The 17496-nt window shown below is 36.4% G+C and overlaps 1 protein-coding gene across 1 annotated transcript in view; it reads left to right on the forward strand.

The window, feature by feature from the left end:
* Nucleotides 1-2084: 2084 nt before the first annotated feature.
* Nucleotides 2085-17496, forward strand: part of LOC103029681 (inactive phospholipase C-like protein 2) — a 156194-nt gene continuing 140782 nt past the window's right edge. The window contains exons 1-2 of the mRNA XM_049467554.1: nucleotides 2085-2209; nucleotides 5353-5907. Coding sequence (XP_049323511.1) covers nucleotides 5698-5907 — 210 coding nt within the window. The 5' untranslated portion in view covers nucleotides 2085-2209; nucleotides 5353-5697. The remainder of the gene's footprint in view (nucleotides 2210-5352; nucleotides 5908-17496) is intronic.

Here is a 17496-nt window from a genome sequence, read left to right on the forward strand (position 1 = left end):
ATTCACTACTAACCACAACCAGGCCTGATTACTGCCAGACCTGTAGAATCAAGAAATCACTTAAATAGAACCTGTCTGACAACATGAGTTAGATAGAAGATCTCAAAAAACAACACATTAGTATTCCCCAATCTGAAAAAAAAGTCATTGATCATCTATCGTTATAAATTCATTTCTAAAGCTTTGAGACTCCAGAGAATCACAGTGATTCACTATTATTCACTAATAGTGTAGAGTGACCAGCCGACCTAAAGAAATTACTCCAAAAGGGCATGAACAACTCATCCAGGAGATCCTAAAAGAACCCAGAACAACATTTAAAGAACTGCAGGATCTCACTTAAAGCCTCAGTTAAGGTTAATGAGTGTTAATGATTCAATTATAAGAAAGAGACTGGGTGAAAATGGTGAGAATTCCATGAGAGAATTCCAATATAAAAAACACTGCTGACCAAAAACAACACAACCACCCGTCTCACATTTACCAACTAACATCAAACACAACACAACCACCCGTCTCACATTTACCAACTAAAATCTTGATGATCTCCAGAACTTTTGGTTAATATTTTTTGGACTGATGTGACAAAGTTAAAAATTGTGCCCTGAAAAGAACAAGAACATCATACTGAATGTAAAACATGGTGGTGGTAGTGTGATTAGTGTGATGGTCTGGTGCTGCTGGATAACTTGCTGTAATTGATGGAAGCAGGAATTCTGCTGTTTATCAGACAATCCTGAAGGAGAATATCCTCCATCTGTTCCTTACTGACCTCAAGCTCAGGAGTACTTGGGTTCTGCAGCAGGACAATGACCCAAAGCACACAAACAAGTTCACCTCTGAATGGGTTAAAAAAACAAAATGAAGGTTTTGGAGGAGTGGTCTAGTTAAAGTACGATTGAGATGCTGTGGATGATCTTAAACGGGACGTTTATGCTGGAAACCCTTCTAAATTAAAAAAAAAATTGTAAAGAAAAGTGGATCAAAATTCCTCCACAGAGATGTGAACGTTATTAGATTTGGGGGCAAACACTTTTCCACACAGGATTTGTTTTTTTCCAAACCATCTAAAAAGTTTATATTTACTGAGGTTATATTTGTCTGATATTAAAGTTTGTTTGATTATCTGTATGACAAAAAAGCAAAAAGAAAATAAATCTATAGGGGGACAAATACTTTTTCATGCCACTGTATACTCTGGGAAAAAAAAAAAAAACTTAAAAATACTTAAAAATTATGACTTTCTTTGATTTTACCAAATTGAAAACCTCTGTAATATAATCAAGAGAAAGATTGGATGATCACAAGCCATAAAATCAAACTGAACTGCTTGAGTTATCCAAAAGCAGTGTGTAAGACTGGTGGAGGAGAACATGCCAAGATGCATGAAAACTGTGACTAAAAACCAGGGTTATTCCACCAAATATTGAATTCCGAATTATTTGAGGTCTGAAAGCTCTGCATCTTTTTTGTTATTTCAGACATTTCTTATTTTCTGCAAATCAATGCTCTAAATTACAAATTACAATATTTTTTATTTTGAATTTGGGAGAAATGTTGTCTGTGTAGTTTATAGAATAAAACAACTATTTTAATTTTACTCAAACATAAACCTATGAATAGCAAAATCAGAGAACTGAAGTGGTCTCTTAATTATATCAATCAATCAAGCCCTGTATATGTACAGCATGTATGCATAGTTATTCATATTTACATTTGCGTTTTTATAATTATTTAGATATTTTAAGCAGAGCTGATATATTTTATTATTAAAAAAATAGTGCTGGCAATGAAGTATTCATACATAGGTTGCACTCTTATTCTTTTATTCTTTTATTATTATTTTGCATTAAATAAAGCTTACAAATGAAGGGAAATATCGATTAAAATAAAAAGATTTTTAAACCATACATTTTTTAATGAGCATATAATGATCAAAAGTCGGCACATAAGTCGTGAAAACACTTCTTAATAAAAAAATATAGGCGAATTTATGCGATTTAGTACAATAGCTGTCATTCAAACAGTATTCGTGATTGTGATTGGTCCGGCTGGATCGAAGCGGCCAATCAAAACTGCGAAGTCAAAGAGGGCAGGACTCAAATTTCAAACATGACAGGGAAGAGAAAAGGCTACAGGTATGAAAACAGAGCTGAAGGAAAGTGAAAGCGGATTAAAGAGACGCAGAGCTGAATAATAAATAATACAGGTGAGGAGGACCTTAAACATTTATATTAATTATTATTATTTATAATAAACACACGAGAGATTGGTATCTAGGCAACCTGTGCGGGCAGCTGTGCGCGTGCTGCGCTACTTTGTTTATATTCTGTATTGGTCTGAACAGGTAAACAGGTAAACCAGGCCTAAAGTTAAATATCGAGCTAAGATAAGCTTTATTAATCACTTATCTCAAAAAGTAACGTGTTAAACATCGCAGTGCCTCTATATTTACCTTTATATCCGCGATTATCACAGGTTTACGCGGTTATTTGAAGTAGCATTGGAAAGCTAGCCTGGTAAACACAGGGTTAACCCTCTGGTCGTGTTCATCTCCCGCCTCCGGTCAGGGTTGCCAGGTCCAACAAAAATGGCCATCCCTAAGTATGTCTAAAACCCGCATTTCAGAAGCTTAAAGTAGCTCTAAATGATCAGTGTAACGTTTTGCAGTTTAATTTTGAAGAATTTTGAAAAAATAGGTTTTCATTCAATTTTTTAATTATTGAGTAAAAAAAGAAAAGTGGAATCTTCTCTTGAATTTCAGATCTATCCCTTTTTGTGTCACAACACAAATCTAATGGTATAATCCAACAACAATTAAAAAATCAGAAAATAAAGAAAATATATATATATTTTTCCTGAAATTCCGATTGTGAAGGCCAGCTTTAAAATAAAAAAAATGATGTAAAAACCTAAATTAGAAAAATGGATAAATACTTATTTCTTGTACACTGCAGTATATAAAAAAAATGTTTATTGAGTTTTTACATTCAATTTTCTATTTTTGCACTTTTTTGGTAGCCGCGGTAATTTTAAAAGTAGCCCAAAAACATCTTTGTTCATCTTTGATTATGCTCTCTCTCTTTCTCTCTCTCTCTCTCCCACTCTCTCTCTCATTTTCTCTCTCTCTCTCTCACACACACACACACACACACACACAAGTTTTCCTCTTTTCTCAATAACTCAGCACATTAAAAAGAATCAAATCCACCCTGAGATATTATAAAACAGTAACACTACTTTGAGATATTATAAAACAGTAAAACTACCCTAAGATATAATAAAACAGTAAAAGTTAAGTACCAGCATAAAAAAATGCCCACAAAAAGTCCCACACACCCTAACCAGATATATCATATAATATATGAGATGATTTAGTTATGAGCAAGACTTGCAATGCAATAATTTAGGTGTTGCCATGACTAAGTAAGTAAGTCATAGGAATGAGATAATAAGCGTTAAAATATAGTATGCCCCCTCTTTCCGCCTATATTTCTCCACATTTAATAGCACATGAAGTAGTATCAGCAGGAGCAGAAGTTTGTCCTTGTTGACACTAACAGTAGCTCAGTGTTTTTTATGTTGCGCTAATGCAGCAGGTGGCAGTGTTTTGGCAGTGTTGTGGCAGCCAGAAAGGAGCAAAAGGGGACTTTATAATTTAATTTATGGATTCTATTCATGGTCAGAGCTTAATTATTTCATTCCTATGTTAATGCAGCACGGCTAAGACTTGCTTTACTAAGACTGTCTGTCTTGCTGCTTCATACCTTTTCTGTATTTGTTTTTTATCTAACTGGATCATCAGCTAAATAAGAGACTAACAGTAATACCTTGGTGTTTTTAATGTTACACTAAATTAGCAGGGAGAAGGAGGAGGCTTTTACTATTTTGTTTCTGTACTTTAGTCGACTTAAGAACAAGATTATGTTTTGGACATCATTTAGTAAGATGTAGAAACAAGAGCAGTAAGTAAGGCATAAGTACGAGACAATTAAGTTATGGCCATATCTTAGTAAGAAGAACAAGATAATTGTATTGTGGCTATGACTGACTGAAGTGTAGGAGCGAGATAATTCAGAAGTCAATGTTGTAGGACATGGGTCAACAATAGGCGGCCTGCAAGCATGAAACATCTGGCCTGTGAGGTTGTTTGAACTATAATAAACAATAATGAAAAATAAAAATGCTTCTCTGAAGAGCTTTTGATTACATTCCGCCCTTGTTTCTCTGTCACACTCGTTCTTGGGCTCCCTATCTCCTTATTAGGGCGTTTTTTTTCCCGGCTGTGTCCCAACTCGTTTGGTGGGGGACAGTGGTAGTGTGTTGGACTGCGACCCTGACAACACCGGTTCGATCCCGTGTGAGGAGCGGTGTGTTTATTTATTTATTTATTTATTTATTTATTTATTTATTTCCTTTTTTTGGAGTTTACCTGCTTTAAGATCAACCGTTCTGCAATTGGGTTCAACAACCCTCTGGGCTGAAGAGCTACTAGTCTGTAGCACTCCATCCCATTACCCTTCATTTTCCAAAACAGGATTTTACGCTACGTAATGGCTTGGAAAAAACCCTGCCTTAAAGTAATAAAACATACCAGTAGTGCGTAATTTTTTTTTAAAACCTTTCCTAACCTTTTAAAAAATGCTTTTATTGTGCTAATTTCTGCCTCTGCTGCACTCTCTCAGGTTCAACTGTGCTATAGGCGACTAAGGCGAGGATGACATTTCCGTGTACTTTTGTCACGCAGCCACATCAACATCATTCACAGTCTGCGTTTCACTGCTTTCAGCTTGCTCACCTTGCTCAGCCCAATTAGCTTTTCTTCTTTTTTTTTTGCACCATCCCTAAACCCATACATCACCAAGTGCTCCTCCCAAACAGCGGCTCCCTTTTTTTTTTTTTTTTTTAGCATTTTAATATTCTATTTCTGTATTTTAGTTGGCTTAAGAACAAGATAGGTGTATGGAGAAAAAAGGAGAAAATTAAATCATGGCCATAACTCAGTAACACATAAGAACAAGATAATTATGTTAAGGCTTAGTTAGCTATGACTGACTGAGGCGTAGGAAGATACGTTCATTATTTTGTGGCCGTAATACAGTGAGGTGTAGGAGATTACGTGATTATTTAATTGCCGGGACTTTTACACAACTATTTTTATAATTGTGTGTTTTTGAGCATTATTTATATACACATACACATTCCCACACCTTTTTTCTTTAGTTCTTTATCTTTTATTTATCTAATCTATCTGGAACATGTTATTGTGATAAATGTGATAGAGTTAGAGGAGACTAACAGTAATAATAATAATAACATCTTGGTGTTTTTTTTTTTTTTTTAATGTTGCAGTAGTTAATTCAGCAGATGGCAGTGTTATGGCAGCAGCAGCAGAGGGAGGAGGAGGTGCAGCAGGAGGAGGAGGTGCAATAGAAGCAAAAGCAGCAGCAGTAAGAGGAGGAGGAGGAGGTGGAGGACTGTCCTGGATGCTGCTGCTGCTCCTGCTGCTGAACACTGTAGTAGTAGCCTGTATGGAGTCCAGACTACAGATGCTGGCAGCGCTGAGGAAATATGGACGGGAGGTGACGGCTCAGCTCCAGGCTCGCAGCTCGCCCTGAACCCAGAGACCCGTTCCCGGGCTGTGAAGCTCCGTTTACCGCCGCGACCGCTACCGCTGAAGATCCGTCTGCGCGACTCATGGCGGAGTTTACCGAGAACTGCGGGCTGCTCTCGCCGAGCGCCGCGGAGAGAGCGGCCGAGCTGGGCGGCGAGGAGGACGGCAAGGCTCGGCGAGAGGTGTCGGCGGTGTCGAACGGGGACTGCGGGGGTCTGTCCGCGGACACGGAGGCGGAGGCGGCGGCCACGGACATCAAATCCGGAATACCTCGCAGAACCAGCATTATTAAGGTGAGTCTGAAGCAGGAGGAGCTCTAAGCAGCACTGCTGCTGCTCAACACCTTTTCTCAGAAGATACATGAGTAACAAATGAGTAAAATAATCTTTAGCAGGCCCAGCAGATCTGTCCTCACATTAGTAGCATATATTTCTGTGTGTCTTATCACAGCAAAACAGCTCTTTTGTGGATTATTAAAGTAATATATCACTATGCACACCTGATGATAAACACCTGACTGACTCTGCAGGAATCTTGTTCCTATGCTTCACTAAGTTGTACATTTAATTTAGTTTAATTATCTCATTTTATGCCTACATATCCATACGTCTGAGTAAGTTGATGGCAGTGACTTAATTATCTCGTTCCTACGCTTTACTAAATTGTACCATGTGCTTTTTACTACGTTGTACCATTGTTTAAGTATCTCGTTCTTATGACCTACTAAGTTATAGCCGTGACTTATTTAACTCGTTCTTATTACCTACTAAATTATAGCCGTGACTTAATTAACTCGTTCCTACGTCCTACTAAATCATTGTAGTGGCTTAATTATCTCATTCCTTCGCTTCACTAAATTGCACCATGTGCTTTTTACTACGTTGTACCATTGTTTAAGTATCTCGTTCTCATGACCTACTAAGTTATAGCTGTGACTTAATTAACTTGTTCCTACGTCCTACTAAATCATGACAGTGACTTAATTATCTCATTCCTTCGCTTCACTAAATTGCACCATGTGCTTTTTACTAAGTTGGACCATTGTTTAATTATCTCCTTCTTATAAACTACTAAGTTATAGCTGTGACTTAATTAACTTGTTCCTACATCTTACTAAATCATGACAGTGACTTAATTATCTCATTCCTTCGCTTTACTAAATTGCACCATGTGCTTTTTACTACGTTGTACCATTGTTTAATGATCTCCTTCTTGTGACCTACTAAGCAATAGCCGTGACTTAATTAACTCGTTCCTACGCTTCCTACTAAATCATGACAGTGACTTAATTATCTCATTCCTTCACTTTACTAAATTGTACCATGTGCTTTTTACTACGTTGGACCATTATTTAATGATCTCGTTCTCATGACCTACTAAGTTATAGCTTATAGCTTATGACTTAATTAACTCGTTCCTACGTCCTACTAAATCATGACAGTGACTTAATTATCTCATTCCTTTGCTTCACTAAATTATACCATGTGCTTTTCACTACGTTGGACCATTGTTTAATGATCTCCTTCTTGTGACCTACTAAGTTATAGCTGTGACTTAATTATCTCATTCTTACGTCCTACTAAATCATGGCAGTGACTTAATTATCTCGTTCTTACGTCCTACTAAATCATGGCAGTGACTTAATTATCTCGTTCTTACGTCCTACTAAATCATGGCAGTGACTTAATTATCTCGTTCTTACGTCCTACTAAATCATGGCAGTGACTTAATTATCTCGTTCTTACGTCCTACTAAATCATGGCAGTGACTTAATTATCTCGTTCTTACGTCCTACTAAATCATGGCAGTGACTTAATTATCTCGTTCTTACGTCCTACTAAATCATGGCAGTGACTTAATTATCTCGTTCTTACGTCCTACTAAATCATGGCAGTGAATTAATTATCTCGTCATACGTCCTACTTAATCATGGCAGTGACTTAATTATCTCGTTCCTGAGCTTTATTTCATGGTTTAATTATCTCGTTCTAATGACTTAGAAAGGTACGGCCATGACTTAATTATCTTGTTTTTACACCTTACATTGACGTAATTATTTTATTCCTACATCTGGTAAGTTTGCTGGCAATGATTTAATTATTTTGTTTCTACGCTTTACTAAGTTGTACCATGTTTAATTATCTGTTATGCCCTACTACGCATATATCTCATTGGTATGACATACTTAGTTGTACTGTAGGTAAATTGTCTAATTTTATGCCTTACTGCGCATGTCTGACTTAGTTGAAGGCAATGACTTAATTATCTCATTTCTGTGTTGTACCATGGTTTAATTAGCTCATTCTTATGACTTACTAAGTTATGGCAAATGGCAATTACTTAATTATCTTGTTTTTTACTCCGTATCACACCTATGTCTGGCTAAGTCTACACATTACTAAATCAGGGCAATGGCTTTATTATTTTATTTGTACGCATTACTGAGTTGTACCATTTATTAAATTATCTCATTCCTACATCTGGCTAAGTCGTGGCCATGACTTTATTATCTTGTTTCTATGTCTAGCTAAGTCTTGGCCGTGACTTAATTATCTTGTTCTTATTTTATACTAAATTGTAGCCATGAATGATCTCAATGTCTTATTAAGTTCTTGTTTCCAGTTGATAATATGGTATTGGTATGGCTTAATTTTCTTGTTTTAATGCTTTAATAAGTCATTTTTCCCATGTGTTAATATGGCGTGGTCCTGACTTAATTATCTCATTATAGCTGTCAGTATGCTAGGTTAGCTACTGCTACACATTCACTTCCTGCCATTCCCAGCTGAGTCTTAGCTATGGCAGCCCTATTATAACCACCACACTGGCATTATTATGAGATCACTGTGGCACTGACTTGGCAACCTGTGGCACCTCTAGCTAAATGAATAAACATTCTTCAGCAGGCCTGTATATTTTGTAGGTGTTATCTGTCCACTATTATTGATAAACAATTATGTTTATCCCATTAGTTGCACCTATTTTTTGTGCATTTTTGTATTGAAAATACAATTTAAATATTAATATTTCCAACTGGCTACCTTGCACAATATCTGCTTAATTCCAGTGGTCTTTTTCCAGTAGCTGTATTCATCAAATTGGAAGGAACTGTTACTTATTTGTGGCCATGGCTTAATTATCTCCTTCCTTCACCTTACTAAGTCAGGCCATAATGATGTCATTGGCTAGGTAACTTGTGGCACCTCTAAATGAAAAATGTGTGATGTGCTTTTAGAGTCTGTGATGTCTTTAATAAGCCCATGTTTCTGTTGTTTGGATACACACTGTGCAAAAAGAAGGGATTTCTTATTTATTATTAAAAAATATATATATACCAAAATATTAAACTGACACCTCACAAAACATCCATCCGGATGATTCTGCAGCAATGTATTTTTGGCAGCTGTGTTCCTCCAGGTGATAGGAACTGTTATTAATTTGTGGCCATGAATTATTTATCTCATAAGTGTACTAAGCCTCACTTAGTGTTACTGTGATTATTGACCTAATTATATTATTCCTATGAATTACCTATAAAGTCGTGGTAATGGATTCATTATCTTGTTCATATGTCTTACTAAGCTGTAGCAATCAATTACTTAATTATCTTATTCTTATGACTTATTAAATCATGGCACCGTTTACTTATCTTGTTCCCTTGTGTTAATATGGCATGCCCATGACTTAATTATCTCATTCCTATGACTTACCAAGTTGTGGTAATGAATTAATTAAAGATCTTGTTCATATGTCTTACTAAGCTGTAGCAATTAATTACTAAATTATCTCATTCCTATGACTTACTAAATCATTGCACCGATTATTTTTCTTGTTCTTGTTCTCTTGTGTTAATATGGCATGGCCAGGACTTAATTATCTCATTCTTATGACTTACCAAGTTGTGGTAATGAATTAATGATCTTGTTCATAGGTCTTACTAAGCTGTAGCAATTAATGACTTAATTATCTCATTCTTATGACTTACTAAATCATTGCACCGATTACTTATCATGTTCTTGCTCCCTTGTGTTAATATGGGATGGGCATGACTTTAATTATCTAATTTTTATGACTTACTAAATCATGGCACAGATAACTTATCTTGTTCTTATGCTTTACTAACTTCTTATTCCAATGTGTTAATATAGGATGGCCATAACTTAATTATCTCATTCCTTTGACTTACTAAGTCGTGGTAATGAATTTATTATCTTGTTCATAGGTCTTACTAAGCTGTAGCAATGAATGACTTAATTATCTCATTCTTAGGACTTACTAAGTTGTGGTAATTCATTAATTGTCTTGTTTAAATGTTTTGCTAAGTTGTAGGAATTACTTATTAATCATGGCACAGATTACTTATCTTGTTCTTGTTCCCTTTGTGTTAATATGGCATGGCCATGGCTTAATTGCTTAATTATCTCATTCCTATGACTTACTAAGTCACGGTAATAATTGATTATCTCGTTCTTAAGCCTTCCTAAAGCTTATGCTCTATTTGTTAATATGACATGGCCATGACTTAATTATCTTGTTTCTGTATCTTACTTAATCATATGCATGATTGACAATGCATGAATTATCTTGTTCTTATACCTTACTTAATTATTGTGCCCATGTCCTAGGTCTTATTAGGATCAGGTTCCCATGTGTAAATATGATGTGACCATGACTTAATGATTGAGACTTGGCCACAACCGAATTATCTCTTTCTAACACCTAACTCTAATTCCAGTGCCTTCCTAAGTTGTGATTGTGAATTAGTTATCCTGTTCCTACGGCTTATTAAGTCTTGGCCACAAGCTAATTATCTTGTTCCCCACACCTTACTACAGTACAGTACAATTAGTACTGTATTTCAGCGCCCAGGCCATTTCACCCAGACCAGGAATTGAACCCTAGACTTCCACATGATGTGGTAGCTCTCTGGCAGGGAGTGGTGTTATCCACTGCACTAGATTATGGCCAGAACTTAATTATCTCATTCCCACACCTTTCTGAATTACTAGATTATGGCCAGAACTTAATTATCTCATTCCCACACCTTTCTGAATCATGACAACTTGAGGCACCTGTAGCTACGTGTGCTTTTAGAGTGTGAGATTTCTTCAACAGGCCTGTATTTAAGTGTATTTTTTGGTGTAATCTTTCCACCGTTATTGATACAAACAGAGTGGGAAGAAGTGCACTTCATCTTAATCCTATTAGCTGCACATATTTATGAGTATTAAATGCACGTCTAGAGCAGATAACTCTGCAGAGCTGCTCTTTTTATGGACTATAAAAGTAATATATCAAACTGGCTACTTTGCAAAACACCTGGCTGATTCTGCAGGGTTGTATTTTTAGCAGCCGTATTCATCAAGATGATAGGAACTGTTAAAAATAAAAATCGCTCTGCAAAGCACAGATTGGTGTTAAAGGTCTCCTTCTGTTAAAATCCACTTTTTTTTTTGTTCTTTGTGAAATACAGTAGGTCTCTCTGAGTTGTATATGATGATGCTGCACATTAAACTCTTTCTTAACCTGAAAGAGTTTGAAGAAAATATTCAGAAAAATGAGAGTCGATCAGGAAAAGCACCGTGTCTACATCAACCTGTAAGCCGAGAAGCGACACGTCTCATCAGATAGCAGCTAAATTACAGCGCTAGGAACAGCATGGCAGTTAATTCCTGTGTTATTTGTGCAAATAACACATCAGTGTTTTATATCTGCTTTACCCAGTAATTCAGAGCTAAGGAACAAATGGTTAGAATTAGTCTATGGAGGAAAAACACCAGCCAACAAAACCCCGGGGTGGATTTCTACTTTCTGGACCTGGACTACCCACCTCTGTGTGTAAGTAACTATAGGTTTAAATAGGATCTCCGGTGGATTTTGCGTTATACAGAGACTCTAAAACTAGGTCAGTGGCTGAACTGCACTTAGAAGGGCATTATTACTCATGTTGTAAAGTAATATATAACATTGCAAAGACTGTTATTAGTGTAAAAATGTTTTTTTTTTTTTTTTTTTTTTTTTACTTTTCTAATTGTTGCCTCTTGGTGTCGCAGTGCTGTTAGCCAATCAGAGGTGATATGTTTTCATGTATCGAAATACTATCGTTTCTCCCCTCCCTCCACTCTTCCACCGGACTAAAGCAGCATTATACTGGATCACCGGAGCACTTTTTTTTTTTTCCCCCACAAAGACCAGCTCACATGGCATTCACAACAATTTTTTTAAATGAAAAAATGATGAAACGAAACCTTTGATAAAAGCGGAGATGTTTAAAAAGATGAGCGCTTTTTGGTTGCTGTAGCTTTTCTCCATCTAGTCTCTGCTACATTCAGTAATAAAGAGAAAAGTACGTCTGTAATCGGATGAGCTCATACGGATGGATGTTTGGCATGTCCTCTCAGCAGCTCTGCAGAAAGTCGGCTGGGAAACAGGCCGGCTGGGATTATTGGCAGAACGTCTCACCGATAGGCTCTGCAGGTTTAAACAAGGCGGCAGGATTTCAGATTACAAGAAACGCAGCGATTCAAGAAAAAACGGCTCCGGATTGTGGTGAGCGCTGGTGCTGTTGAACACTGTTGATTCGTGACATGTTCATTTCCTGTCTTCTCTGAGGTTTGAATGGTGTGGTGGTATAATGGAAAGTAGGGCAGAGCTCTAGGTGAGGTGCTGTAAATGATGTAGTTTCATTACGCTTTCTGATTCGCTCTGGAGCTTCCTGAGTAATTAATCTGTTGTGAAGTACGTTTATCATGCTGTAGCAATGAGTGACTTAATTATCTCATTCATGTGACCTATCTTGTTTTCATGCTATACTAACATTTTTATGGGTTACTAAGTTGTGGTAGTAATGTTTTGCCAAGTTGTTGGAATATCTTAACTATCTCATTCTCACTAAATCATGGCACAGATTACTTATCTTGTTCTTGTTCCCTTGTGTTAATATGGCATTCCTTAACTATCTAATTTTTACGAGTTACTAAGTTGTGGTAATTCATTAACTGTCTTGTTTAAATGTTTTCCCAAGTTATAGAAATAACTTAATTATCTCATTCTTACTAAATCATGTCACAGATTACTTATCTTGTTCTTGTTCCCTTGTGTTAATGTCATGGCCATGGCTTAATTATCTCATTCCTATGACTTACTAAAGTCACTGTAATAATTGATTATCTCGTTCTTAAGCCTTTCTAAGGTATTGTTTCTATGTGTTAATATGGCATGGCCATGACTTAATTATCTTGTTTCTGTATCTTACTTAATCATAGCATTTCTGAGTAATTAATCTGTTGTGAAGTACGTTTATCATGCTCATATCTTGTTTCTATTGCATTTACACTTGGAATGGGCAAAAACAGAAGCATCACTGCTATGCAAGATGCGAAATTTGAAAAAAAAATCATATCTTTAGCATGATGTTGATTATTTGTTGAAAAAAAAAAATTTAGCCTACTTTTTAAAACGTAAAAAAATAATAAAAATGAAATAAGAAACAGCATTTTCAATAACCGCCTTGTTATGTAACTGCATAATGTTGCCCTGAGGCAAAAAAAAGCCACAATAATAATAATAAACATGTCGAAAGGACAGTTTAATAATCAAAACGTGCTTTCTTGCCCAAAAGCAACACCCTGCTATAGAGTGTTATTTTAAAAATGTAAAAATTTAAAGTTATTTTGAAGCATTTCTATTGGTCCATTCTTTCTCCAAAAGTATCAGTCATGCAAGATGCCAGATAAATAACAAAACGTAACTGAAAAAAAAAGATATTTTATCCTACTTTTTGAGAGCTTCAAAAAATAAACTGCATAATATTATGTAAATGCATAATGTTGCCCTAAGGCAAAAAAAAAAAAAAAATAAGACACTAAAGAAAGAAAAAAAGCCACAAAAATAAGAAACACTTCGAAAGGATAATGAATCATAATGAAAAATCAAAAAAGTGCTTTGTTGCCCAAAAGCAACACCATGCCATAGAGCAGGGGTGTCAAACTCATTTTGGCCGAGGGCCACATTGGCATATTGGCTGTCCTCTGAGGGCCAGATGTAACTTATAAATATAAGAAAATGTAACCAGATGTAATATAAAATGAATGTAATTACTCCTTAATGTTAAATAACTCTCAATATATTATTTATTCAATCAAATATTACAGTTGCATGGAAAAAATGTTTGCTTGTTGCTCAATTAACATAAACCCTTTTAATTTGTCATGTTATGAAATCGAAAAACTCCATCAATCAAGAACCAAACTAGTCAAGTGAATAGAAATGACATAAAATACAAGTTATATTAACTTTGATCAAAACGTTTGATACTGAAATAAGGCTTAATAAATATAAAATATAAAATTGTGAGCTGTTAAGAACGTGACAGATTTAGCATTTCCTCAGATTTAGCAGTTCCTCATACAACCACTAGTCGGAGCTGCAGCAGCAACAGCACAAGCCCGCAGTCTTTACTTAGTCAAGAGCTACAGCCCAGCCACGGGCTACAGGGCTCAGCTGAGCCAGTCAGATGGATAGATAGATGGATGGATGGATGGATGGATGGATGGATGGATGGATGGATGGATGGATGGATGGATGGATGGGTCGGTCGGTCGGTCGGTAGGTCGGTAGGTAGGTAGGTCGGTCGGTCGGTCGGTCGGTAGGTAGGTAGGTCGGTCGGTCGGTAGGTCGGTCGGTAGGTCGGCCGGTAGGTAGGTAGGTACTTTATTTATCCCGAAGGAAATTTAGGAGCGTTTTTAAAATTTTTTAAGTTGTTCTGTGTATGAAATAAAATAACCCCACTAACCGGATAATACAGCTCTCTACAGTTCATCTTTCAGCCCAAGCGGCTAACAGCAGCAGTTTAGAGCAGCGTCACGGAGTCACTGCTCGGATTACATTAAAAACAGGTCAGTTAGCGCTGCTAACCTCAGGATGTTTATAACTACGGAGTTTAGTGGACACACCACAGCAGCAAGGTTAGACTGTTGAAGGCTACTGAAGACTATTAAAGCAGGCAACGCAGCGTAAGCAAAAAACAAAAACCACACACACACACACCAAAATACAAGTTAAGATAAAATATGAAAACGAACACAATAAAGCATAAATAATTAAATTGAATTGCGGGCCACATGTATGCTTATTTTGTTAACCCGTGAGGGGCCGTATGAAACCGCGTCGCGGGCCGGATGTGGCCCGCGGGCCGGTACTTTGAGACCCCTGCCATAGAGTGTTAATGTAAAAGTGGAGATTTAATGCAAAGTTTATTCCAAATTTAGAGCATTTTTATTTGTCAATTCTTTACAAAAGCATCATTGTTGTGAAAGATCCCAAATAAATAAAAAATAGTATTTTTAGCATGATTTTTTTTTTTTTTTATATTTGTTGAGCTTTATAAGGACGAGATTAGTTTCTCAGGGGGGTTTGGGGTAATTTTCTCTTTTATTATGGAGGGGTCCTCTGTGATTTTATTCCCATCCAGAACGATCATGTACATGTTTTTCTCACACATCCTCTGAGAAAATTACAGGCTGAATTATCTACTGTTTTTCACTGAACTCCGTGGTCCTCCAGTAATTTTATTCCTGTCTGGATGCATATCTCTGAGTTTCGTCTCCCAAGTTTAATAAAATAGCTATTTGTCCGCTGCCACGCACCGTAATTACACTTTGGGTGCACGTTTCCATGGAGATCCAGGTAAACACAGCAGTGAGTGGAAATGGAGGAGCTACTGAACGCGAAGTCATGTGACTAAGAAAGCCTAAAAACTCACTGGTCCTCCTGTTTTTATAACTGTAGTCCGGATGCAGGAGTTTTATCACTATGTAGAATGCAGAAATATTGTTTCTTTTCTATTTTTATTGGTCCATTCCTCCTAAAATGTGATACATTATAAATAAACAATTAAAAACTGCAAACGTTAAGATGTATTTTAATGTGGAAGTGATGCTATTTTGTTTTTAATGTAATAAGTTGCATTGCAAAAATCGATTTCTTCAGTGTTTTAATCTGGAAGTTCCACTTAATTACGTTGAATCATATAAAATGTAGGTAAAACAAACTTAGTTAGAGTGGTTTGGTTTGAAATGTGCAGTTCAAAAGAGTCAGCATCATTTACAGCTGGACTAAATGGATCCAGTGGTCTGAAGAGTTCAATGCCTCTAAAAGCCACATCACAGAAGGTTAATACACCACATGGCTGAGAATGCACTGCATCAGACAGTCAAGCTGTGTTCAAAACTGTTTCTTATCTTTTTGTATCAACAATAGACTTTATTTTTTAAAGCACATTGAGGACCTAAAACTGACCCCACTCTACATTTGCGTTTTCTACACGAGTCTGATAAGTGTTTTTTTATTCAGATAATTTGCATATCAGTGCAGTTTTGTTTTCCCGCAAAATCTTACAGCACTTCATGCTTCCCTCTGCTACTGACAACTTTTATGTAGATGCAGATTTCATTTTCCAGCAGGACTTTGCACACTGCCCACACTGCCAAAAGTACCAATTGGTTTTATATAATATTCAAATTTTCTGAGACATTGATTTTTATGGGTTTTCATTGGCTGTAAGTCAAAATCATCAATAATAAATTTTTAGATGCACTAGTAGTTCCTAAAGAAAATTAATTTTCTCTATTTTTCCACTATTTGGCCATCATTAACATTACATATAAACCTCAGAATACATGTTTAAGGTTCACTTGTGGCTTTCGATAGTTAATAAAATGGCTATATTTGTGTATTAAGGTTTCATTCACCTCCACTGTTAAGAAATCTGAGGTGGCTTATTATTTCTATAAAGTGAAATGTTCCAGACTCACTTTGAAGGACTTTATTAACACCTCAGCAATTAAATAATGCTAAAATCCTTTCTTCAAGTTCATCTTTATGAACCACAGCCGACCACCTGCTAGCTTTTTTACAACGAGAGCATGATTAGTCATGTGTAATTGGATTTAGTGGGGTTCTGTGTGTGGAAGAGTGAATAAAACTCATTAGACTTGTAGATTTTTAGCAGTTTTTTAATGGTCCACGCTTGTTGAGTTAAGTCTGTTGCAGCTTATCAAACTGTGGAAAAAGACAATGTTGTAATATTTGGAAAATTTGGTAATTGTACTGTTTTAATCAGAAATCAACATATCGTAAATCTTCGGTACTGTGTTTGTTGCTACATGTGAACTTCTGAAAGTTCACAGCTCTGAGAGCTGGTCATGTGATCACTGATGCCTCACAACCTCTGGCAGATTCAATATTTTTTGTTGGACATGTTGTCAACTGTGTTAATTTTGGTAGTAGGAAAGTTGTTGTGACTAGAAGTTAACCCAGCTACTAGCCCCATAGCCAATGAGAGTTACTGCTTTATTACATCATGGGGTGGTGCTATAGTCAAATGATTATGGTAAAACTATGTGTGGTGAAAACTATTGGTTGTTAAATTCTGTAAAACTGACACCAAATAATCCATAAAACCTGGTGTTTGCTTATTTAGAAGTTTTGTAGACAATTGTATTTGGATATACAGTATTGAGTATAGCAAAATTACAGTGTCATAATATTATTAACATGTGTTGTGATATAATTGTTATCGTGTGATGCCCTGTAATTCCCACTTCTAGTGTGTATGATGGCAGTTGGGAATGCTGCTCATTGCTTTCTAACCCTCTGTTCAAATCATCCTAGCTAGTTAGCATGGAAGCTAATGTAGCAAGCTATCTATCAAGCCATCCTCTACATTTTTTAATGCTAAGTTTTTCTCCAAATTGTAAAAACATATCACATAGAATGGTAGAGTAGTGCTGGGCGGTATACCGCTTCATACAGTATACCAGAGGAAAATATAGAACCGCCAACCACTAGAGGCGCCAAACCACTAGAGGCGCTGTGGAGCG

The sequence above is a fragment of the Astyanax mexicanus genome, chromosome 1, assembly GCF_023375975.1.
Source record: "Astyanax mexicanus isolate ESR-SI-001 chromosome 1, AstMex3_surface, whole genome shotgun sequence".
In the NCBI taxonomy this organism is placed as follows: domain Eukaryota; kingdom Metazoa; phylum Chordata; class Actinopteri; order Characiformes; family Acestrorhamphidae; genus Astyanax; species Astyanax mexicanus.